This window comes from Ylistrum balloti, unplaced genomic scaffold (genome assembly GCF_031769215.1).
Source record: "Ylistrum balloti isolate Yb309-2 unplaced genomic scaffold, AGI_CSIRO_Ybal_v1 Utg370042, whole genome shotgun sequence".
NCBI classification, from domain to species: Eukaryota; Metazoa; Mollusca; class Bivalvia; order Pectinida; family Pectinidae; genus Ylistrum; species Ylistrum balloti.
The window spans coordinates 1,122,640-1,148,783 of NW_026782099.1; the positions used below are offsets into that span (position 1 = coordinate 1,122,640).

At 34.4% G+C, this 26,144-nt stretch overlaps 2 protein-coding genes across 2 annotated transcripts; both read left to right on the forward strand.

The window, feature by feature from the left end:
* The first annotated feature begins 257 nt into the window (after positions 1-257).
* LOC132549131 (uncharacterized) lies at positions 258-10,630 on the forward strand. The gene is made up of 4 exons (XM_060213053.1): positions 258-292; positions 8,538-8,838; positions 9,064-9,174; positions 10,084-10,630. The coding sequence occupies exons 1-4, from the start codon at positions 258-260 to the stop codon at positions 10,621-10,623; spliced, it is 987 nt and encodes a 328-aa protein (XP_060069036.1). The 3' UTR covers positions 10,624-10,630.
* Positions 10,631-16,650: 6,020 nt separating this feature from the next.
* LOC132549078 (uncharacterized) lies at positions 16,651-20,718 on the forward strand. Its single transcript, XM_060212982.1, has 3 exons — positions 16,651-17,032; positions 18,789-18,896; positions 19,675-20,718. Exons 1-3 carry the CDS (start codon positions 16,796-16,798, stop codon positions 20,605-20,607), a joined length of 1,278 nt encoding a protein of 425 aa, XP_060068965.1. The 5' UTR covers positions 16,651-16,795; the 3' UTR covers positions 20,608-20,718.
* Positions 20,719-26,144: the final 5,426 nt, after the last annotated feature.

Genomic DNA, 26,144 nt, shown 5'->3' on the forward strand with positions numbered 1-26,144 from the left:
ATCACAAATCAATGGCGACAGTTTGTATAAGACATATTGTATGCATCTTTTTATACAAAATCATATGTATCTAAAAAAAACCGCTTTATAAACATACTCGAAATTAAATGTTAAATTTGATAGAATGGATGATATTAATGCTTCCTTATTAACACCAACATGTGATAATCAACCTTTAAAATTAGCAGTCTTCGTTACATAGTTAGAAGATTAATGAGGGTTACACTATACAGTATAATAAAACTGCTTTAGAAAAAATGGCACTGCTTGATATCCATGATCACTATGATAGGTATTAAATAAATCACATTTACAAATCAACAACTCATTTCGAATGTTTATTTACACGCATTATATTCCTCCATCTTTGCCCTCTTCAGAGACCACAACGAAAATACACACATGTCAACAGAATCTGTATTCAGAAATTAAATTTTAGGATAACATATGAACAAAAGATTTACAAGGAAATACATTAAAAGCACAATGAGCGAAAGACCATGTAATCCGGAATAGTAAGCGTCTTCTGCTTCATCGACGCTATCTGCCCTGTTAATCAAGTTCAATTCTAGTAATGTCACGTTCCCAAATGAGAACAAGGTAAACAACAACGGAACCACCAGGCACACTTACGAGCTTCAAACACACATTGGCCTTAAAACGACACACAAGTGAATAGCATGTTTTAATGATTTACAGTTAGATAGAGTAGAGACAAACAATTTAAGATGTAGATGACATTGAAATGATTCTTCAGCAAAATATATCACTGAAGGAAAAGAAAAAAAATGAATGTATGAATGAGATAGTAAACAATGAAAAAGTCAAAGTACGTTAGTCTAGTTTGTGTGTATTGAGATTCTTTCAAACGGATTTCAATGATTTCTGTGATAGCAGACAGCGAAAAACCTAACAACACACAGACCGGATTTGGAATTCTTCGGGTCTATATAGACAATGGACAGGTTTGATAATGCCTATCATGATGCATACCAAAGACACACAAGTTGCTAACACCTTTCAAATATCTAGAATTAGATACAGTACAGGCAAATGATTAACTGAACTGCATCATTCAGGTGTTTCATTCTTGTAGGACTCGTCAACAAATTTCATTGTTTTAATATTTAATCAGTTTAAAAACATCAAGTTCATAAATTGTAGAATTATACTTTTGATCAACATGTTCATTGCTATTCATGATTATAAAAAAGGTGTTAGATGTGAAGTGTAGTAATATGAATCAGATATATCTAATAACAACACACTTACAATAATTACTCATTTTAGTAATTACAAAATTGTATGATGTCAACATTTCAAAAAGTTTATTATTCATAGTTATATCACTAGAAGCCACGTGGAGACAATTTGTGACGTCCTGTTGGTCAGTATGCTGACCTGCTGACAATTGCTATCCAATACAAGCCCGTTAACACTATATTTGACATAAACCGGAATTGTCTGGTCATGTACCCTTGTTATTTTTAACTCCTCGTTTCCGTCAACGAGCTGACACGTAAATATTTTTCACAGTATGTGTGTATGTATGTATCTATGTGTGTGTGTATCTATGTGTGTATCAGATCTGATGAAATGTTTTCATACGTATCGTTATCTGTGTATGCACTGTGTATTGCGTCGTTAGCGAGCTCTGATACGAGTACGTGACTTTTTGTTTACCAGAGCAGCAGTTTACTAGGTCAAGGGACCATTCTTATCTTAATCCTCTCTACCCCCAGCCGCAAAACAGAAAGGCTAATTGTTGTTACAGTTAAATTGATTCGGTTTCAAATCTTTTTTCTCGTTAATCAAATATATAGTATGACACTTAATGTCAAAGACACTAATACGTCCATCAATATCGAATTACACGATCAAATAAACCTGCAACTTGATAAATGTGGGACAATCCTGATCAATGTATTATTGCTTTTCGGCATCGCAAACTCATGTTTTGAAATTAAAAAGACAGACCTGCTCGATAATTTGATAAAGGTCTCAAAATACTAAACTGATCTGAAAAAAAAGATAAGAAAACAAAGAGATTAGCACAAAAATCAGTATAGTTTTTTCTTTCTCACACAACCGTACAGTAAGACTCTAAGGTGTTGTAGGAACAATGTGTTATCAAAGGGTTCAGTAAAGTCTACACAGGTATACTGAGCTAGTCAAGCAGTGAAGCTTTCTAGAAGGATTCAATGACAAAAATGACAATTAATACTGGATTAGTTGACTAATTAATATTTAAGTAGTGAGTAAGTAAGTAAGGTAGATCGGATAATTCAGTAAATGTAAGCCTTAAGTATGTGTATAAAACATCAAAGCTCGGCTTAGCTGAAAGTGATGATTAAGTGAACCGGTTACATCGTGACGACTTAACCACTTTCCTTTTTTTGAAAAAAAGTGACACTGGGAATGTCAATTTGACTTCAGTCTTTAATTGTAATTTAACGATTAAAAACATAGAGAATTATTTTCTAATTCCCTTTGTTTGACTATGATGTTACAACATGAAAGTATTAACATGCTAACTGACTCGAAATCGAGATAAAGAGGGCAAAATTCTGCTTCACCCGTAATGTAAATCTAGGTCAACCCAAATAAACAATGTGTCTTTCTTGAATCAGAACATGGTAAAAAAACAAGAAAAACTCCATGAATACTCACAAGTATGAAAAACACTAGGAACTAAAATATCCAAATGAGACTATAAAATTTCCAAATAGTCTTCAAGGAACTGAAACTTAGAATCAATTTTCTTCTCCTTTCGGGGAAAGACAAATGAAATATTTACTGGCTGAATTACAAAATAACTTCTTAGTAAACAATTGTAATCATAGATAGCAACGAGTTGTATTTCTTATTTGGTGTTAAATACAATGTAGGTGAAAATGTTTTCAAAATACACCATCTTAAATCTATCGCACAATATTTAATATTCTGTATATAAGTCTTTACCGGAAGAATATGGCAAACTCTTTTCGCTTGTTTATTACAAACCATGTGCAGGAATTGTGTTTGATTGTCAGCAGTTAGCTGTTTAACTCTCAAATTTAACCATTGGTGATTTTACATCAGAATTAAAGCTTAATAGTTAATTTTTAAAGTCAACTGCACAGTTTCTGTTATGCATGAAATCTAACGAATTTCCCAGTAACAGAATGTCTAGCTTTTGGCAACTTATCATGTATTTATATGAAAATTACAACTTTTCTTGTCTTTAAACAAATCTGACAAGATTTCCAGTATTTAAAAAAATGCCATATGTTGATGGATATGGAGGTGTCTTCAATGCATTATTTTCGCTTTGGATTTACTTCGGTCGCCTTTTAGGCTACGAAACTGAAGTCCTTAGCATCACTGACGAGTCCTAGAAGGACGAGATAGATGTATGATGCAGCATCACTGACGAGTCCTAGAAGGACGAAATAGATGTATGATGTAGCATCACTGACGAGTCCTAGAAGGACGAAATAGATGTATGATGTAGCATCACTGACAAGTCCTAGAAGGACTAAATATATGTATGATGCAGTTGAATCCATTGCTTGGTTCTATTGTATCTAATTCTAAATCTGGATGTATTAAATATTTTTTAATAATGTTAAATGTTTTTTTTTAAATATGTTGTTTTTCTTTTTTTTATTTTGTCTCGGGTAGTTTAAGACGGGTTTGTATTTTGTTTCTGGTAGTTTTAGAAGGTTTATGTATCTAGTTTCTGGTAGTTTTAAAAGGTTTTTGTATTTTGTTTGTGGTAGTTTTAGCATGTTTTTGTATTTTGTTTGTGGTAGTTTTAGCATGTTTTTGTATTTTGTTTGTGGTAGTTTTAGCATGTTTTTGTATTTTGTTTGTGGTAGTTTTAGATGCTTCTGGAAAATTAAATGCAGTTTTTGAGTATACCGTTTTACGTCCATCCTTTCACCATCAACTTCGTCAGTGTTCACGCCTCCTAGCTAATTCGCGCGCAAGTAGAAATGAGATAAATTTAACGCACGTCTTTAGTTCAGAAATATCCTAACATGTAGTTGCACACGCGACATGCGCTGGGTGTATTCTATCTACATGTGTTCTTTCTTAATTATTTGTTTGTTTATTTGAACGTGATACAAAACCTACCTGTTGTTTATTTTGAATCAGATTCTAATTGTGGTTCATATCTGGTTATGTCAGTAACATTGGATAGACTCTGGTCTACGTATTGTGTACATATAATAGATCTGGCTGTGTTGACGGGTAGTGTACGGGTAGTCTGTTTATAGGATGACTAGGCATGGTATTGTTATTCTATGAATTAATATTTGTGATTTGTGAAACTCTTCTGCTGTAGTGAAATTGACCATTTGAAAGTTCCGGACCTATCGAGACACAGGTGATGAGTATGACGATTTGACACACTGTCACCTGTCACCGTGATGGATAGACTAGTACTGGTAAGGTCGAAATAGATTTTACTGCGCAGTTTTATAAAACATCGCGGTACACATAAATATACACACGTATATTACTATAACGGTTCCATATCATGAATCTCTTGGTGAAACGAGTGCGTTATGACAATGATGTGCAGGGATGTGTATACTATGATACCGACATCTAGATGCTCCTCTTTAACTGTAAATTTTTCTTTGTCACTTTTCAATCCAATAGATTTAAAGTGGGTTGGCGTTTCAGTGTTATTTTCCTGCCATTTTTCATCATGAAGAATTATGAAAATTAAAAAAAAGAACATGATGCACAATATCAATCATTGAAATAAAAGGAGTAGATGGTCGGTGATAGGCCCTGGATGTGTATCTGTGTTACAAGGACACCTGTACGGTGACAGACATGAAAAATGGGTCTGGGCAGCGCCAGAACAGAAATCAGTGTGTACCACGACCCACAAGTATAGACTACCTGACTTTTATATTAACTGCATATAATAACTGTGGAGTCGTAATGCATGTCAAAAGTAATATATATTCTTCTAACTACTAGGCCATACATTAACTGTTGTGCAATATAAGGAGGATTATTAAGGTCACTAATATCTTATCACAACATTTACATTTGTGATTCTATGACGAAATATAATGATCTAATATTTTGAAAACCAAACTAACATATTGTGTGAAGGAATGATAGCAAGCACTTGAAACAATAATTAATTAATTTGGTGAGAGTTTTCCCCTGTTAGCCTCGATTTAAATGACCCAGCGATACAATCTCGTGTGTATGATATTGCAGTGATATAACTCGCGATGTATTGTCATATATATAGGCCACACAACAAAGGAATTAGAGATTAATTTAACAGGATCTAGTATTTAACGTTCGTTAACCTGTTCAAATGACGCATACACTTATTGTTGCCAGAGGGAAGATATATAGACATCAATGTTGGTGTCATTTTGTAACATGATGAGGTTACGTTAAAGCTCTGATAAACGACATTAGTAATAATAACGTATATACAACGGGTAGAGTGTGGGCGATCTCATTGTCCTGTCATAGCGGGTAGAATAAGGTGATCTTTTTGTCCTCACAAAGCAACACCTCCAGACTGGCAGGTCAACGTGCTTATAGATGTTTTTGTGTATTGCAGTTGTGTATTATGACTTTTAAAGTGATTTAGGTGACTATATCGTGTCGTTTCTATTTTTGACCCAGTAACCATACAAAGCCCGAGTGTATATATTAAGTGTATGCTAATTATTCACAAGGCGTTACTTCCTATTGCCTGTGTGTATTGGTCGTCTCGCTCTGTTTAGGTACTGTATGGGAGCTCATTTGAATAAAGCCCACGGGGTCACTGGCTCGTGCAACTGGTGAATATATATATAAACTTCGAAATCTGGATCACGAAATCAGTTCTGAAAGTAAACACCGAGCAGTTAAATGATCGACAGATATAAAAAGTAAGTAGATAGTGTTACACCTGGTCTTGTTGATATTTTGTTCATCGTGTACCTTGGTAATGGAAAACCCTAGATCTTTGGAACGCTTCTATTTATAGCGCTGGTGCAACGTCTATCAGGTGATTGAAGGCAGGTAAGCAATATACATATATGATAGGCGATGGAAATACTTTTCACAGAAATGAACGAGGAATACGGAAAATCCAGCAGTTATATTGATATACTTTTGTTTCATGACGTTGTTTAAACGTCGGAACAAAATTACATTAGAATAGCTAGGTACCTTTTATACTTTAATTTACTACAACGTAGAACGATCTAGCAGGTCACGAATGGTAGTAAACGTGGTAACCAATCAAAACATAACCTGCACCGCTCACGCGCACACGTCTGCGGTGATTGGCCAGACATGATTTAAGAGTCACACGTAGTGTAATTGGTAGTAATTCTGGTGACAGTCACACTTACTGCATCGGTGATGAGACAGGTAAACGTCTTCTTCCTTTTTTTTACTTATTTTTTCATTAGTTGAAGCAACTTTACAAAACATGATTGTCAGTCGTTTATATGGGGAAGTATCATAATATGTCGTTAGATATTTCATAAATGTTACTGATTTTGTACATGTATATATCATGATGATTCAGATCCCTTGCATAGTACTCAAACACACGTGTGTTAGAAATATAGCACTAAACCAGACGACTACTGTTCGCAGACTCATGATGTCCCATGTGTGTTTTGAATTGGGCGTTGTCACTTGCTGTGGTCACTTAGTCATTGTACAGATGTTTACTTTTGAGTTACTCATTTCAGCTGTAATGTGACATTACTGCCATCACAGTCTACCACAGGTGGGATGTTCCCGAGTCATACTTCAGAAAATTTCAGAAAATAATTTGATGACATGTAGAAAAGATGTTAGATATTAAAATGCCATGGATGATACCATTAAAGGACAAATCAACAATTATAACAGGGATTCTAGCCGAGGTTGACAATTAGTTTCAATGTCACGTACTTTTAGATAAACATTGTCGATATGCAATAGGCAGTCTATATGCATAACATTCCTAGAAATATCTCTATCTTATCACAGCTTGTCCAAATTGGTTGAGGTGTTACGTGCTGGATATAACGGTACAATGTATATATATACTGCCCAGTGATTATTCACAATAGATTTTCTCAAACAACATGTACATGGACCTATTTAAGCTTATATAGTACTCGAAAAACTTGAACGTGGACCTATTTTAAACTGCGGTTGACTTCCTCTTCTCGATAAGTCGATGATATCGTTTTGCCTTCAATGTGATTTGTGTTTTGTTGTTGGTTCTGTGTGATGTATGTAAAGTGGTGCTTGTCAGAGTCACCTGAATACTGAGACGGACTCTAATGTTACGCTTATCATAAATTGTTATTTTATTTTAAACGATTATATCTTCCCTTACATTTTTTAAAAATGTTATTGATATCTCATATTTGTGAATATTTATAAGAAAACAAACAATTTGTTGCAATATATACATTTCGACAAAATGGTGTGTTTATTACCACTTTAAATCCAGGTAATGATTTGGAATGCAGTAAACACCAAACAAAGACCGACACATTAACAAAATCTTAATCAAAACTCAAATTAAATGAAATTAGGACAAAACATCATTTGTCACAATAAAAATTGATAATAATTATAATAAAAGACTATAGTTTTAACTTTACAGCTGTCTTCATTTCATGACCATGATTGTAGAACTTGGTAACTAGCTTCTTAAAGCACATATTTTTACTGTTCAGTTCAGTTATGGCTTTAGACTACATTTTAAAGAAACACAGCTATGTTTAAGACTACATATTTTTCTGTGCTATGTTTAAGACTACATATTTTTCTGTGCTATGTTTAAGACTACATATTTTTCTGTGCTATGTTTAAGACTACATATTTTTCTGTGCTATGCTTAAGACTACATATTTTTCTGTGCTATGTTTAAGACTACATATTTTTCTGTGCTATGTTTAAGACTACATATTTTTCTATACTATCCTAAAGACTACATAATTATTATTGCTAGATTAAATACTACCGATTCTTTTCGCTGTTATAGTGTACACATCAGACTTTTGCTGTAAATGTTACCTTTGTGGAAAAGACAGATGCATTTATCATATTGAAAACTCTGACTTAATGCTATTTTCTGAACACAGATTTTTTTAAAACGTTTAAGTTACAACAAGGGATCTGTCATTATGAGCAAGTTAATACTGTTCCTAAAGGTTTCAGTGATTTGTAAGGGTCTTCGCCAGGGCCTTTATCTGTTTTATCGTTTGTATTTTTGAGAGTCAGGATTTTAACTTATCTGATGTCCGAGACTTTCATACTTGCTTCTACAGCATAACGTGACTTTCAAACAAAAGATTAAAATTCAAAATGATCTATTTGAAGTAAACATGTCTAAAACATTTATGTATAGGTTACGTCAGTTTGTCAACAAGCCCCATTTCATCAGGAAATATTAGTATTTCAGAATGCTTACTCACTTAGTTCACATCTATGCTATTTTTATATACCTAAATATCCGTGAAAGCTTTCGACATTCGTTATAACATTTAATTTTTCCTTACATGGTCTTTGAGAATAAGAACATCTTTACTTTTTCAGAATCACGCCGCCATGGATTGCCCCACGTGGATAAAACAGGAACCCCATTCTCCTCTCAAAAAGACCTTTCGCGATGCAAGCTCGCCTTTTTCTACTGCTCCGGACATACCAGTGGGAGACGACCATTTAAGTCCGGCTCCTTCAGAGCCCATGACCAGCGGTCTACTACTTCCTCTGATAAAGGATGAACTCAGATATACTATACTAAATCGCCGATTTGCCAAAGGACAAGCCGACATTGTTTTAAAGGATCCACCTAAACCCAAACTTAAACAGGTAACATTGAAGTCAATTATTTATTTAGGGTGAGATATGTCATGTTAATACATCAACCATTTTTCAACAAAGATTTAGCATTATCTGTTTAGTATAAAGATTATTGTCAGCTTGAATTTGGTGAAAAATTATGTTTTTTATTTTTGAATTCATGGCATCAGAAAACATGCCGATATATGTATCTTTGGATTAATATTCAAGTAGATAAAATTTATGTTTTACAAGGAACTGACAGCGGCTGAACTGGAACGAAAGTCACGTCGACGGGAACAGAACAGGCGAGCTGCCACAAAATGTCGGATCAAGAAGAAAGGCGTCGAGGACAGTCTGATCACAGTGAGTATACCACAACGTGTCCTGACATCAATGGGTACACCATAACGTGTCCTGACATCAGTGTGTATACATAACGTGTCCTGACATCAGTGTGTATACATAACGTGTCCTGACATCAGTGTGTTTACATAACGCGTCCTGACATCAATGGGTACACCATAACGTGTCCGGCATCAGTGTGTATACATAACGTGTCCTGACATCAGTGTGTTTACATAACGTGTCCTGACATAAGTGTGTATACATAACGTGTCCTGACACCAGTGTGTATACATAACGTGTCCTGACATAAGTGGGTATACATAACGTGTCCTGACATCAGTGTGTATACATAACGTGTCCTGACATCAGTGTGTATACATAACGTGTCCTGACATCAGTGTGTGTATACATAACGTGTCCTGACATCAGTGTGTTTACATAACGTGTCCTGACATCAATGGGCACACCATAACGTGTCCTGACATCAGTGTGTATACATAACGTGTCCTGACATCAGTGTGTATACATAACGTGTCCTGACATCAGTGTGTATACATAACGTGTCCTGACATCAGTGTGTTTACATAACGTGTCCCGACATCAATGGGTACACCATAACGTGTCCTGACATCTGTGTGTATACATAACGTGTCCTGACATCAGAGTGTTTACGTAACGTGTCCTGACATCAATGGGTACACCATAACGTGTCCTGACATCAGTGTGTATACATAACGTGTCCTGACATCAACGGGTACACCATAACCTGTCCTGACATCAGAGAGTGATGTCAGGAGTGTCCTCACTCCATTTACTTGTACACTGGATTAAATTAAAAGATTTGTACAACTAGGTTAAAAACATTAGGTATTTTAACACCTTATGCTGATATATCTGCTTTAAATACAGACACTTCTTTCGTTTTAGACTTTCTACAAAGAACAAGAGAAGAACACCAGTCTTAACGATCAGATTAATAATCTTAGATCTGAGAAAGCAATGTTGGAGAAGGTTTTGGAAGAACACTTGAGTTCTCGTGAGTGCACCATACCTCCTCTGCGCGACACTTCGTACACACCACCACTTTCTGCGCAACCTCCCGCAGTCTGCTGTGACTCAAACGCCGGAAGTGCGACATCTCCTAGTTTGTATGGAGGAGACATGTTTACGTTTGACATTGAAAGCAACAAGACAAACACCATGACGTCAGTTCCGTGTCCGTCCTTCATAAATCAGACACCTGGTCAGTGCAGCGGATATCCGCAGTCTTCTGACATGTTTGTTCGCAGCCAGGGTCCAATACATGAGCCAATAACACCACCAGCAGAAAACACATCATATGGCAGAGAGTTCGACTGGGCTGAGGACTACCTCAACATAACTGAGTTACTGAGTGGTGACCTTCCGCCAGAGATCCCGGTCCTCAATTCAGATGATCTCAACAATTTACCACCACCAGACCCATAGGCTATCTTCATACTAATTCATTTGTTGTCTTATATTTGGAGATTTTGTTAAACGAATATGTCGTCTTTCTCCACATTTTCTTTTAAGTCGATTTTTACCCAAACTGAGTGTTATTCTCTACTTAATGAACTTTTGTCTCTGAGGACCATCAACATCTATGACAGAAGTGAACAATTTATTTACCTTGTTCAGGTGAAGCGCTTCGAAGTTTGTGACCAAACTGGCACCAACGTGACCACCCGGTGATAATATGTTGCATTATGTGGCGGAGTGCAAATGTACTTACTGTAAATAATGGTGGAGAAAATATTTCATTTTCATTATACATTAATATTGGAAAATGATCTGTGCAAACTCGGCGTTGATTCAGGGTTTTAAAGAGCCACGTGTTCGTTAGTGCGGGTAAGCCGAACCACCTTTACCTCATTACCACATTAAACAATGATATTGATTAAGAGGTGTGGACACGCTCGGACGCAGTAGGTTTTAGGCTGTGTTCTTAGTAGTCATGTGAAATTCTGATAAATTGAATGCATATTTCACGATCAGCAATAATTGGTATTTTGGTTGTGTTCAAAACCGTCGAATAGTGACAACTTGGTCTGTGCAGGATTCACTTGTGACACTCAGTTGAATTGTAGGATCTACACGGGACACTGTGCGGGTTGTATTGTAAGATCTGTACGTAAATGTGCTTGTTGATATAGGATCTACATATAACTATGTGTAGGTTGAAATGGACACTGTGTACGTTGAAGGACTACAGTATCCGTTTAAGGATATAAATGATCTCAGTTAGTTATTATTATTGTTGTTTTAACAGGAATCCCAATTCACCGGCAATGTTATTTTGTGGAACATACTGTACTAGTTATAGCCATGTCTTCTATAATTCAGTGTATTCGATATCCGAAATAACATTAACATTAACCATACTTACTGATAATTTGCATTATATTTTCATACCCCATTCCATATCAATCATGTCCATAGTTAACAATAGCGTACATTCTGGTTTTTACATTTCATACTTTTCCCTGCTGAACTGTTTCCTCACTTTGCTTAAGTTTTGTCTTTGCTTCGGCTTTCATGATCATTTATATATAAGGATGTAAATAAATTTCGTCTTTGTCCATACTTCTCTTTAAGCAAATTTTATTTTTGGAAATTTTAATAACATTTAATTTGTTCATACTTCGCTACTAAGATATTTAACCATTAGTCGATCAGTCTTCATATAAATATATATACTTTTATAGTGCTTTTGTGTTTAAGGCCATACACACCCTGACAAACATATTACGTTATCTATATCATAAAACGTATATTTTTCTCGTGCTAACAATTTCTTGTATGGGTGATACAAACCTGCAGTATGTAGCTAAAAGCTCTACCGCCACGAAAATTACTTTGGCCAGTTATCAAAGCCGGTGAATCGGGTTTCAAATACAGCTACACAGCATTCATTGTTTAGTTACGCGTATATGATCAATTGCCAGATTCCACCATCATTACCATGTAATAAAAAATTGTAAACCAAAGTTTGGGTTTCGTCAATTTCTATTTTTATAGTTGTATCTTACACTGTCTTACTATAACTGTACCTGATTTGGTAGGACTATGATTACGTGATTTTTTTGTACAATGATATTTTTATCTGAAATGAATTTTACGTATTATTTTAAAGATGATGGTTTACTCAGAAGATATTTTCTTTATTACGATTAAAATAAATCTTTGTTATGTACGACTGTATAAATTCAGAAACAAATAAAACATATATTACAGTTTGAATCCGTATCAGTTTTATAGTTTTAACATGTACCATATTTACAGTGTGAACATGTACCGGTTTACAGTGTGAACATGTACCGGTTTACAGTGTGAACATGTACCGGTTTACAGTGTGAACATGTACCATATTTACAGTTTGAACATGTACCATATTTACAGTGTGAACATGTACCATATTTACAGTTTGAACATGTACCATATTTACAGTTTGAACATGTACCATATTTACAGTTTGAACATGAACCGTATTTACAGTTTGAACATGTACCGTATTTACAGTTTGAACATGTACCATATTTACAGTTTGAACATGTACCGGTTTACAGTTTGAACATGTACCATATTTACAGTTTGAACATGTACCATATTTACAGTTTGAACATGTATCATATTTACAGTTTGAACATGTACCGGTTTACAGTTTGAACATGTACCATATTTACAGTTTGAACATGTACCATATTTACAGTTTGAACATGTACCATATTTACAGTTTGAACATGTACCGTAATTACAGTTTGAACATGTACCGTAATTACAGTTTGAACATGTACCATATTTACAGTTTGAACATGTACCGGTTTACAGTTTGAACATGTACCATATTTACAGTTTGAACATGAACCATATTTACAGTTTGAACATGAACCATATTTACAGTTTGAACATGTACCGTAATTACAGTTTGAACATGTACCGTAATTACAGTTTGAACATGTACCATATTTACAGTTTGAACATGTACCAGTTTACAGTTTGAACATGTACCATATTTACAGTTTGAACATGAACCATATTTACAGTTTGAACATGTACCATATTTACAGTTTGAACATGTACCATATTTACAGTTTGAACATGTACCGTATTTACAGTTTGAACATGTACCGTAATTACAGTTTGAACATGTACCGTAATTACAGTTTGAACATGAACCATATTTACAGTTTGAACATGTACCGTAATTACAGTTTGAACATGTACCGTAATTACATTTTGAACATGTACCATATTTACAGTTTGAACATGTACCGTATTTACAGTTTGAACATGTACCGTAATTACAGTTTGAACATGAACCATATTTACAGTTTGAACATGTACCGGTTTACAGTTTGAACATGTACCATATTTACAGTTTGAACATGTATCATATTTACGGTTTTAACATGTATCGTATTTACAGTGTGAACATGTACCGGTTTACAGTTTGAACATGTATCATATTTACAGTTTGAACATGAACCATATTTACAGTTTGAACATGTACCGTATTTACAGTTTGAACATGTACCGGTTTACAGTTTGAACATGTACCGTAATTACAGTTTGAACATGAACCAAATTTACAGTTTAAACATGTATCATATTTACAGTTTGAACATGAACCATATTTACAGTTTGAACATGTATCATATTTACAGTTTGAACATGTATCATATTTACAGTTTGAACATGTACCGGTTTACAGTTTGAACATGTACCATATTTTGAGTTTTAACCATTGATTGTTGTTGCTTCAGTACCGGTATTTAGAGTTCCATTCGTACTCAGATTCCCCATAAATAATTATATATAAATAATTGAAACTGATGAGAAAAATACCAATGATATGTGTGCTATGAAAGAAAAGCGGTACCATAAAAAATGTTGTGTTTGCACAGAGTTGGTCAGGCAATCTAGATTTTGCTGGCTGGTTTCACGCTGGCGTCAGAGGTATGCTTTCTGTTATTTCTGAAAAAAAAGATATGATACTCATCATTTGTATTTATAAATATTTATATTTATAAAATAGTATTTGTAGCTGAAAGTCTTTCTACATAGAAATGACGTAAGGGAGATAACCTGGGATCCTGGAGACCGCTACCACAAACTGCTCCAGATAGTCCTAGCGACCTCGTGGAAAATAGCAAAAATTAAATTGAAAGAACAGAAACAACCTTAGAAGCGAGTCTCTTTAAGCTTAATGTTAACTACAGTAACATCAACAGTGTACATTTTACCCCTAAGTATTGTGTTGTATTGTTCCCTATACTTTTGTACCTGGAGAAGAGATGATTATTTTACATGAGAATGTTTCATTAGTAATTCTTCGTTGTCTTGGGTTTTATTTGCTGTTTATTTAAGGATTTATGACATATACACTTGTATTTGATATACATATTGTTACGGTTTACCGAGGATGCACAGAGAAACACCTGCCGTTATTTAATTGTTATCGAATAGGCCTGAAAAAAAAATTGTAAACAATGCCGGCATCCCTAATAAGTGTTGAATAGAAATGTGTTACAAAATCGAATTGTATCATTCTTCAATCACGTAGCTGTTTCTCAGTTGTTCATGTTGATATACATATCTTTTGTGAACCCTTAGTAACAGTCCGATGATAGGCTCCTAACAGATACCTGTCGTTTAAAGATTAAAATGAAACTGCAACAAAACTGTGGGTTTTCCAAATAAACCAATTATTAGACGTATTTATTTGTAGTTTTAAGATCATGGAAGTTCTACAATTGAACAACGGTTTGTTTGCTGTGAACTTAAATCTACAAAATCGTGTTTGCAGAGTCTTCGATTTTGCCCGACACACTCTGAGGAGGCCGCGAAAAACTGAGAGTAGAGCCTTCCTTATTTCGGAGATACATTTTGAATGTTAGTTATACTAATTATCGATATAGATGTACGAATTCGTGGTCTCCTGCTGTTGTTATCGATGACAGGGATTCTTTAAAACTAATCAATTATAATTCTCTTTAGTTACTATTTTCATATCTATCATGGTAATATTTTTGGTGAAGATTTAACCTTTTATTTACTTTATTTTTTTGCTGTCCTAGCGCCTATTTGTTCAGTAAAGTTATTGGCAATAGCAACAATACAAACAATCATGATCGTTAATATGAAGCTTGGAGATCCGAACACGAAATGAAACAAAGTTTATAGCACAGATCCTGCACGTGAACTTCACAATATTATGAACTGGTTCCAAAATGCCAAAATGGACGATTGTCCGCCTCGCTTTTTTGTTTGAGTGGTGGAGATGGGCGGGGGAAGGGGGCAAACATACCCCCTCCCCAATTTTTTACATTTGAACTTTTTAAAAAGCGATAAATTTCTTCTTTATACTAAGTATTAAATACAAAGAATTCATAATTTTAATGAATTAATTTTACAAATTTCATTTGTCGTGGGCTCACGTCAGAAAATTCCGGGAAATCTTTTTTCGCCGTCTGGTTCATTCCAGTAGCGTAGGAAGCGGGGGTGGGGCAGGCAGCGGTGGCAGTTGTTTTTGACAACTTCCTACGCCAGATATAGCCTTCCATGGGTTTCTCTTTTCGAAGTCTAAACTTACTTTCCATATCGTGTAATACCAATGTGTAAGCTATAACAGGGTATGTTTACAATGTGATGTTGTGATGTCTCGCTACCCATCACATATTATAGTGTCTAAGATAACGCTAAGGTACATTTATTTCTCCGTGCTTAAAGAGAAGATGAACTCGAAACAAAGAATTGAAAAATACTAGAATCGACCGGGCACCACCAGGCAAATAAGTATATTAAATCTGCAATGTCGGATCCGTCGAGTTTAATTTTACTTGATTTAGAGACTGTTATTTTCTTTACGTTTTCTGTTGTTGTAGGTTTACACTGACCACAGACTGTGCTTGTTTAAACCAGAGACGTATATATCACATGTGTTATATATGTCTCTGTTTAAACTGACCAGATACCTATTTGTGAATATTTGGCTGTATGTTTAAGCTTCCTTGAAACATATTTTTTGAAATTTGAGCACTTAGTAGTTTTATCAAAATTTACATTATTTCCGGTATGTGGGTGTTGGTAAACCCCTATCCTTCTAAAATTAGAAAAATGATTAATTTCAGGATTTTGTAGCATTGATTATAGGTTTAAAAACAATTCGCGTACGAGCATAGAATATATATTTCTGGTATGAGAGATACACAGAATTGAATTAAAACCAGGTTCCTGCTAAAACAGAATGACTGTCAAGACAAGGAATCCTATTTAGATATCACAAGGTGACCTAGCCATATAATAGCCTTGTACTGACTATACTTGGTCAACCCGGATCCAAATTAGACTTAGATCACCAATGCACACCGAAATTGTTCGCCTTGAATATCGCTTGATTGTAAAAAGATACGCGCGTGTATTTCTTCGGGAATTAAGTGTTTAAAGTTTACAAGGACGTGCAGCGTGTGTGTTAACTTAATTTCACAAGGACTATAAATAACTGGTGAGCAATTTCCTGTGACACCGTCGGGATCTTTTTGTTACGGAAGTGTGCTGAAAACCTGGAAGTTCAGTTTTGAATTTGCATATTTTTGTAAGTTCTGTATATGCAAAAATTATGGCAGCTATTGTTTGCGTAAGTTTGATCAGCAATAACAGTATTCCCATTATGGTGCAAAGTCAAATGGACAGCAAACCGCTGAACTTGTGCAAACAACAACCGAGCAACAACCCCGACGACCCTCAACGCGTCAAACAGACACTGAAGACACTTATCCAGTCCAGACGTCTGGCTGAGGGAAAGGATGCCATAACTATAGATTTTGATAAGCGACAGTCTGATGATGATCTTAAGGTAAAAGACAACATTTTTTATATAATTGTGTGGACACATAAATCCTGTTGATATGGACTATGATAAGGGGAGGTAATTTTTGCATATGGCGGGTGGCTCTATTTTTAGACATTCTGAAATTACATATACATCTTTTGTTCAAAAAAGATCATTTGCGATGTTGATATTTTTACACAGCATGTTTGATTTTGAAAATTGAAATTAAACAGTAGGTGGTGTAGGCATTGTTGTCGTTATAAATAGCAATTGTGGTAGTTTGGGACATGTTCATTCAAAGCGACTTTATCTAGGTCATCTGTGCGTTGTTGTTCCACGAAGCAGGAGTTCTAAAAATAGTAATACAAAGTTGATGCAATCTGATATTTTTCAATCTTTAAGTTCCCGTCTCATTCATCAAATTCAAAGATAATCATATAATTATAAGTTGATATTTTGATACTAGAAACTTTTCTTTAAATGATTGTTTAAAGAACTGTCGGTAGAATTGCTGAAGTATAGTTCACACTCCTTCTGTTCAGTAAGTGTGTACTAGTGTTATACAAGTATTTAAATATTGCATATAGGCACGTGTTGATTAGGGGATGCAAAATTTTAATGATATATTTAATTAATCTCATGTATAAATGTTGTCCATATACTAGAAACCAAAATTCAACATCATATCAATTTCTTTTTTATGTGTGTTTTCAAGTGTTAACATGCAGTTATGCATCATTCAATTTGCTTTACCTGCAAAGTATTTTGTTGAGTATGAGAAATTTTATAATTTTGTTTATTTATGGTTAAAGTTTCAACTATCATGAAAGGAAATGTACATTACAAGGCAAAGGATAAAAAGAGCTCTCTCTCTCATTTTTTATCATCCATTTTGGTTTTGTTTTTAACAAGCATCAGAATCAGAAAGAGAAGAATTGTTTGTGGTAGCTGAATGAAGTTAGTAATAGATTAATAGAATCTTGTTCATTATGATCATACATGCATTCATAAACAAACTTTATTACATTAATTAGAAATTTCATTTACAAATGGAAAAAAAAGAGGAAAACAACTTTTATCCTGTAACTGATGTTAATGTTGCCATTGTTGGAAAACACCTTCCACATTATATGTTCAGCAGTGACAGATAAAAGCTGTATTTTAGCATGTGCATTAATATGACAAAAGTAATTTCTGAATTTTTAAAGAACAAGTTTATTTACAAAAGTTCATAAAATTGCTGTTATATACGTTGAAATTTGGAATTATATTTCTGCACAGAGCAATGTATTTGGTGTATGTATATAACATCTGGCAAAATTCAGCAGAATATTAATGTCAGGTAAACAGGATTGAACAACAAACTGTCAGAAGTCTGAACTTCTATCAATGCTGCAGCATAAATAGCTATAATATGAGGTCAGCTTCTTATAGAAGCTGCATGTGGCTTGCACTGGGACAGAGAGGCAAGTGGCTTTCCAGAGGTTTGCCATGCTTGTCTTTCTTAATCTTGACAAAATACAACTTACAGTGCAAGGCCCTGACCTTGACATATTCTCTATATATGTACTGAAAAATGAAAAGAATGTTTACCAATTCTATATCAGATTAATATTGCAATGATGTGGTTAATATCAAGTTAAAGGAAACTGATAACAAAGGACCAAATTTATATCAACTTTTATGCTGGAATCTTGATTTCTGTGCTACTTTGATAGCCTCCATTCAAAATTGATTTTACTCATTGTTTAAACACCTGTTAATTTCTATAATTATACAGCTAACTCCAGAAGAATTGGCCCGTCAGAAAGACAGGAAGGAGCAAAATCGCCGAGCTGCTCAAAAATGCCGACAAAAGAAGCGACATCAGTTACAAACATTACTTGAGGTATCCACTTGTAGAACTTGTCAGAACTATCTAGATTTTTCCCTAGTGATGTGTAAACCTCAGATTGTTCCAATAGATTTTCTGTACTATTCAGTCTTTATCAAAGTGGTCTGGAAAATGACTGATTTTCTTTCAGATACAAGTAAATTAAGTGGCGTGATTTGTAGTATAATACACACACCAGATAAAAATCTGCCTATTTTCCAAGCTTGTGAAATGAAGTTAAACACATCTCTCTTGTCTCCTGATGACTCCCCAATCTTTCCCTTAAAGAATTGGTTTCTTTTTCAAACTAGTGTCTCCTGTATTGAATTGTACTACTAAGCTAGGTTGATGATCAAATCCAGTTCATATGAAAATTAAATGTGGTTAAGACAATCTCATCTTCACAGTTGAAAATAAAACAATTACTGATGGTTTTTCACATTAATAGTTCTGCTATCAATTTCTTTTTCAAATCAGAGAATGAATTTTGTTTATGATACTTAAAGTGATAAAAACACACCAACCAGTAAATGTTAATGGTATTACATACAAATGTATACATAAAAAAGTACTCTGATAGTTTAAAAGAGATTAAAAGAGTAGTGAATATAATCATACTGAAGTGTGTCGTACTGTTTCACTATATCAATGTTTTCAGATAAAATCAATATTCTTTGTAAGTTAAAATGGCATCTTAAGTTGTGGGAATATCCTGTTTTTTGTCTCAAATATTCAATTGACATACATATACCTAAGTATAAGGTGTAACTTATGAATTTATCTCACATTTCAGGAGGAAGAGGAACTTTTGGTAAGGCGGGGTCATTTAGAAGCAAAATATCAGAAACTGAACAGTGAAAAAGAGAAGTTATTGAACACTATTAGGTCCAATGGTCAGTACACCTGTCAGCCTTCAGACAGCAGAACAGAAACTTCTGGGAAGGAAGATGACAAAAATAGTCAATCTGCTCGAGTTGCTGAGGACAATGCTGGTCATGTTGTTTGGAGTCTCTTGAACAAAACCACCAAGAATCCTAAACACTACTATATCCAAAAATACCAAAAAGATCAGCTGTCAGAAACTGCAAGTGACAAGTCTCGGTATGATAGCGGCCAGATCTCTGCATCAGACTCCGACAGTCAGTCTAGTTGTTCTACAGCTTTCTCAACATCATCAACTGCATCAGGCGCAAAACAAGAACTTAATGCTTGTGGATACTCTAGACATTCACTTCCTATTTCAGGAGGTGAGAGAAAATCTGATGACGATAATTCACCAGGGCAAACTTCACCTGTAGACTTCTCCAGAAAAAATCTAAGTTCTTTAATCAAGGGTTGTGTGTTAGAATCTAAAAACAGAGACAGTTTGCAAGGGTTAGAGGACAACACCTTAGACAGTTCACAAGAAAAAACATTATCAAATGTCTCAGACATGGAAGTGTCAAACACCTATAATTCTCATGAACTCTCTAGCTCACAGGAGCTGTTTAGTTCACAGGAACTGTCTAGTTCACAATCTGACCTACCCAGCTCACAAGAGTCAACAAACTCTTACTACAGACACCAGAAATCATTTATTGACATTGGAGAATGTGGTGAAGACTTTGAGGATAATAGTGATGAGGAAGATATTTTAATTATTGATGAAACAGATAGTCCGTCAGAATTTAAACAAAAAAGTTTTTCAAGTCAAATTTTTAATAGCATAAAGGTGACTTGCACTTAGATTGTCATGGACAATCATTTGTTAAAAGGAAAGATTCATGAAGTTTTAGGACTGTTAGAATATGGAAAACACCTTTTATTTAGTGTATTATAAAGGCAATTACTTTGTTATGAGAAGGTCTCTAATTAGGTTGACACTGTAAACATACTAATGTCAGTGTAAACTTTATTTTAACATTTTACAATAACAGAGTTGGGTTACTGATATGCTAATAATGTATAAATGCAATGCTTACAAAGTCTTCCCTGAACACCCTTCTTCCTGGCCTTAAACTTTTCTCTGATCACCTTTCATCCCAACCTGTTTTAATAGTTTTTGTAGGGTTCTTTAAAATGTTAATGGGTCTAATTATTACAAAATAGCAAAGGATGAAAATATGGGTATATCCCAAAGAAAAGTTTGAGTTTGGATCTTAAGTGTCTATATTCCACAACTCTGCTATGTTTCAGCCAAATCAGTTTTTATAGGTTTTAAATTTAAAAAAAAAAAAACATCCTGGGGAGACTTTTATAGTAAGGGTTAAAGTCAAACCATGATTGACTACCACTATCGAATACTCACTGTAAATCAGGGATTTCAACCTTAGAGATGACATATTCTTAACTGAATTCAACTCGTCTTTATTCAGTAAAATTGACTCGCAAGAGCAGTGATCATGATCAAAACATGTGAACCTGTGTGGTATTTTCCTGTCAATAACATACCTAGAAACAGTGACTCCACTGGAGTGTAGGTCATTGTAAGTTAGTTTGTTGAAACAGTGACTCCACTGGAGTGTAGGCCATTGTAAGTTAGTTTGTTTATAGAAACAGTGACTCCACTGGAGTGTAGGCCATTGTAAGTTAGTTTGTTGAAACAGTGACTCCACTGGAGTGTAGGCCATTGTAAGTTAGTTTGTTTATAGAAACAGTGACTCCACTGGAGTGTAGGCCATTGTAAGTTAGTTTGTTGAAACAGTGACTCCACTGGAGTGTAGGCCATTGTAAGTTAGTTTGTTTATAGAAACAGTGACTCCACTGGAGTGTAGGCCATTGTAAGTTAGTTTGTTTATAGAAACAGTGACTCCACTGGCGTGTAGGCCATTGTGAGGTAGTTTTGATGCTGCTATTTCACACCGACTTACATTGAAAATTAAATGATTGCACTGATGTAAGTATGTTTACAGTAATAACCTTGGCACAAATTTTTGTTTCCAGCAAATGTAAATTCTATAGACTTATGGTAAAGTAATCTGTTTATTTTTCTTCTTTTTTTCATTCTAATGAAGTGTAGAGAAAGGTAATGACATTTTGATTGGAAACATGTCAAACAGATTCCTTTTGAAATATCTGTTAGGTTTACCGGAATGAGACCAAATTTTGTCACCGCTACAGTCAGTGTGACACCAAGAAAAGACAAACTATCATTTTAGGTAAAGGTGAAGTTTACAATTTTATTTTTCCTGTAAAAATTTAAATTGAAGATGTTCAACAAGAAATACACTTAAGGCAGCTGACTGCATAGATATTTGGTGGCTGACAACTAATCGGGTTGTGAACATCTACATGTAAGAGTTATTTAGAATTTCCACCACCACCTGTACATAAAGTGGGTAGGAAGACCTCCACTGTCATCTGTTTAAAGGGTGAGTATGAAGATATTCTCGCTATTGGCTGTATATAGGGTGAGTACCAATATATCCATTGTCAACGATGTACAAGGTGTGAATGAAGATCTCCACAGTCGGCCTTATACAGAGTGAGTATGAAGATATCCACTGTCGCCTGTATACAGGGTATGACTGAAGATCTCCATTGTCCTCTGTATACAGGGTGAGTATTATGATCTGTACTTCCTCCTATGTACAGGATGAGTATGAAGTTCTCAACTGTTGGCAGTATTCAGGGTGAGTATAAAGATGTCCATTGTTATATTTGTACAGTAGTGAGTGTGATCTCTGTCAACTGTATATAATATAGATATGAAGATCTCCACTGTCCATTGTGAACAGGGTCAGTAGGAAGATCACTGTCGACTGTGTATAGGATGATTTCCACTGTTCCCAGTATACAGAAGAGTATGAAGGTATTCACTACAGGATGAATATGAAGATCCTTACTATTTCGGTTATGCTGGATGAGTATGAAAGTTTTCACTATAAACACTGTTTACCTGTTGGATATAGACAGAAAGTGTATTACACATGTCTACTCACAGATGTCAACACAGAATGTTAACACAATGATTACAGGTAACTTGCAGAGATGACATCATGAGATGCAGAGTTTTACCACATTTTCTTCGTGTTTTGGTCAATTACCTCTTTTCTTCACATATCGCATGCATGTGAATGTTAACAAGTTTTACTTTAATTGCTTTCCTTATTGTTGAAGGTGTCATGAAAAAAACACCCTTTTCAAGTTTTGGTTCCTTCCAATGAGTTATGAATTATAGGCATAAAACCCACAAGAATTTCATCAATCCATAACTGCTCCCCTGAAATTCACTCAGATTTTCTACACAAATACTGAAAGTTTATGCTATGATGTTATATGATTTTAGTATTTTGATGAAGCTGATGCAGTGTTATATCAGTCAAAGAAAAGGACGATATCGTTTTCTTTGGTCGATAAAATTATGTATCTATCAAAGGTTGTAATAGTTGAATTATAAAATGATGCATGTACTTTGATCTCATTTCCTTGTAAAAATTACAATACCTGTTTATCGCTCAAGTTTTGAAAATTCTGACAAAATGTCTGAATGATGTAAGATATTGGTGGAAGACTTGCACAGTGATTTTTCTTATCCTTTTGGTATTATCTAACAGCATGGCATTGTTTACAATGGTGTCTTTTCATTGTTGTTTTCATGCAGAGTAAAGATGGTCGAAACATGTTTCATTGGAAAATCAAGATTTATTAGAAGAATTAATAGCTAGTAAGATTTTGATCAATATATACGACAGAAAGTGTGTAAAAGATAAGGTTTGAATCACCTTCACATCCAGGGGTTATTATTTGTTGAAGAGGTCTAAATGTGAATATTTTTTTTTTATTTCTCTTGTTTCATCGTTACATTTTTTTGTAATCTATCATACTATCCTCGTTTCATCGCTGGGCACATGATTTTTTCTGTCAAAACTTTGTTACTCTTCTGTTTCTGTTTTTATTTGCTACCATTTGATAGCATCGTTGATCATTATTGCATTCTATATAATGGTCGAAAATCATACACCTCATTACGTACATTCAAAAATAGGGCAATGGCACACTCACTTCACTCATATTGATATGGCAAAAGTGCAACCAATACATTCATATCGTTCATAATCACACAGTATAAACATGCCCAATACATTCATATTTTGGTGCTGACACGCCCAATAAATTGATATTTACATAGCATTGACACAGTTTGATCCAATACCTTCATACCAACAATTTAATGGGATGTTGTTTTATCTTGTTGGCTTTCTGATTGCTAACAGTGAAGACTGATACAATTGTCAGGCTGGACATTAACAGGATACAAATTTATCACGGCTGTTATTGAGAAATGCATTGAAAGTGAAAGTAATTGGGAATGATTATAATATGATGTCTATATCCTTATCTTTGAGACTAATGATGTTTGAATGATGATGAATCCGTCTTGCTTCATTATTAAGGTTAATTATCCTTTGTAATAGATATGTGATTGGTCAAACGTCTATAGAATACTCTAGTTATTGTAAATCAATATAAGTTGTATTTTTTCAGTGTACTCACTGTATATATTTACATTTTAATATTTTGTTATCTTATCTGTATATTCTTACTATATTCTTCATTTCTTTTTACCTATAGCCACAAACTGGAAAATATGAGCAGCATCTTTAAGAAACACGGATTATTCTGTTCTTATTATACATGTATTTAGATTCACAATTTACTAGTCACTTAGAAATATGATTAATATAAATTAAATGTCTATTGGAATTATGATAATATTTTGCAGAGGACATTAGCAGCAAAGAGTGCTTAGCATTTGAAATTATGTGTACACAAAAATTAGTGAAACGGATAAAAATAGTATCAAATCAAAACAATTCCCCGATATTGTATATACATGTGAAACATTTTTTACAGAGGATCGGATCATCGCTGTTCCACTGACGCTGTTATTTATCTCTGAACTTTGCTGTGATACATTTGCATGGTGCTTTAAACTTTTCTGAACTCAAGTGATGCGCAACGCTGACATCATATAAGGTACTCTTTGCTTGTAATTGAGAAATAATGCACACCATGTAGATATTTGAATATAGGTGTAAATAGCTACGGTCCTTGATGCCTTGTTACAGTTAATTTGTCAGTGCTTTGTTTGGCAGTTAGGTTTTGATTTTGATTGTTGGTTTACATTCCAAGAGTTTTGGGCAATATCAGAATAAGTGGACAAGAGGACACCAAGTGTTTATAATATTTCAGGTATTTTTGCATTTAGATTATTTGCCTTTACACGTATTTAGAACCAATGCAGCAGGCATATTGCTATGATACTTCGTGGAAACTGAATTGTATATATTTCAAGTGAATCAATATATATTGAAATGATTGGTCTTTTGCAGTTTGCAGATCACAACAAGTACATTTGTAATCATTCACTTATATCATTATTTTTCTTTCTTGTTACATGAGAGTGATAGCAAGGATAATGCAGTATTTTTTTTTCAGGTCAGCGTTTGATGTAACAGAATTTGGTTCCAACATAAATCACTTGATAAGAGTGTATATGTCTATGACCCATTCCTTTTTTAGAACACGCTCAGTAGTCCTTTTGAATGTTAACATTTGTATACCCATGGCGTTTTTTTTGAGGCAGCACTAGTTAAAGTATGGAATTTTATATATGGATTTTTTAAGCGTTAATTGTGTATGACAATTTCAATTCTTCATGTTTCATATAAAACTAAATTGATGACGGTCGCAGCTGATGTTTAATGCTATAACCTGCTGGAAATTGCATTAAAAAAAATAAATGTCATTTCAAAAGGGTTTTACACGATCTCAAATTCAGCTGAGTGTTTTATATAAAGGAAATGGATTGTAGTAAGACATAACACAACTAATTGTCTACAGCATAGGAAAGACTTGCACATCAGGAATACTGCGTCTTACCCCAGTCCATTGGTGTCTATCCAATGCTGGCATTTCAATTGATTCAAGTTACATAAGTAGTTTTGATTTTATCTTTTAAACATTGACATTTAAGTATTTTTTTCTTTTTACTTCCTTACATACAGGTCCAGGAATGTATTGCCATATACTTCCTTTTCAGTTCTGTTTGAAGCTATTTACAGTATTGATTACAAGTATCAGTAACTGGTTGAACCACACAGTGCACTTATTTTATATCAGAAACATGAAATTAATGGGCTATTGGCAATGAACTTAACATAACATCACAATATGTATTCACCAAGTGGTAAGCTGGTTCTTGTTTTCTTTTGCTGGTGTTTCACAAACACAAAAAAAAAGGAATGTTTTGATTTATCTGCCAAGTATTGGTAATATACA

Excerpts from the sequence above, each read along its gene's own strand:
- LOC132549078 (XM_060212982.1), top strand. The coding sequence starts at position 16,796 with ATGGCAGCTATTGTTTGCGTAAGTTTGATCAGCAATAACAGTATTCCC. Across the intron at positions 17,033-18,788 it reads AGTCTGATGATGATCTTAAG|CTAACTCCAGAAGAATTGGC; the intron begins GTAAAAGACAAC and ends ATAATTATACAG. Across the intron at positions 18,897-19,674 it reads AGTTACAAACATTACTTGAG|GAGGAAGAGGAACTTTTGGT; the intron begins GTATCCACTTGT and ends CTCACATTTCAG.
- LOC132549131 (XM_060213053.1), top strand. The coding sequence starts at position 258 with ATGGCACTGCTTGATATCCATGATCACTATGATAG. Across the intron at positions 293-8,537 it reads ATCCATGATCACTATGATAG|AATAAGAACATCTTTACTTT; the intron begins GTATTAAATAAA and ends ATGGTCTTTGAG. Across the intron at positions 9,175-10,083 it reads TCGAGGACAGTCTGATCACA|ACTTTCTACAAAGAACAAGA; the intron begins GTGAGTATACCA and ends CTTTCGTTTTAG.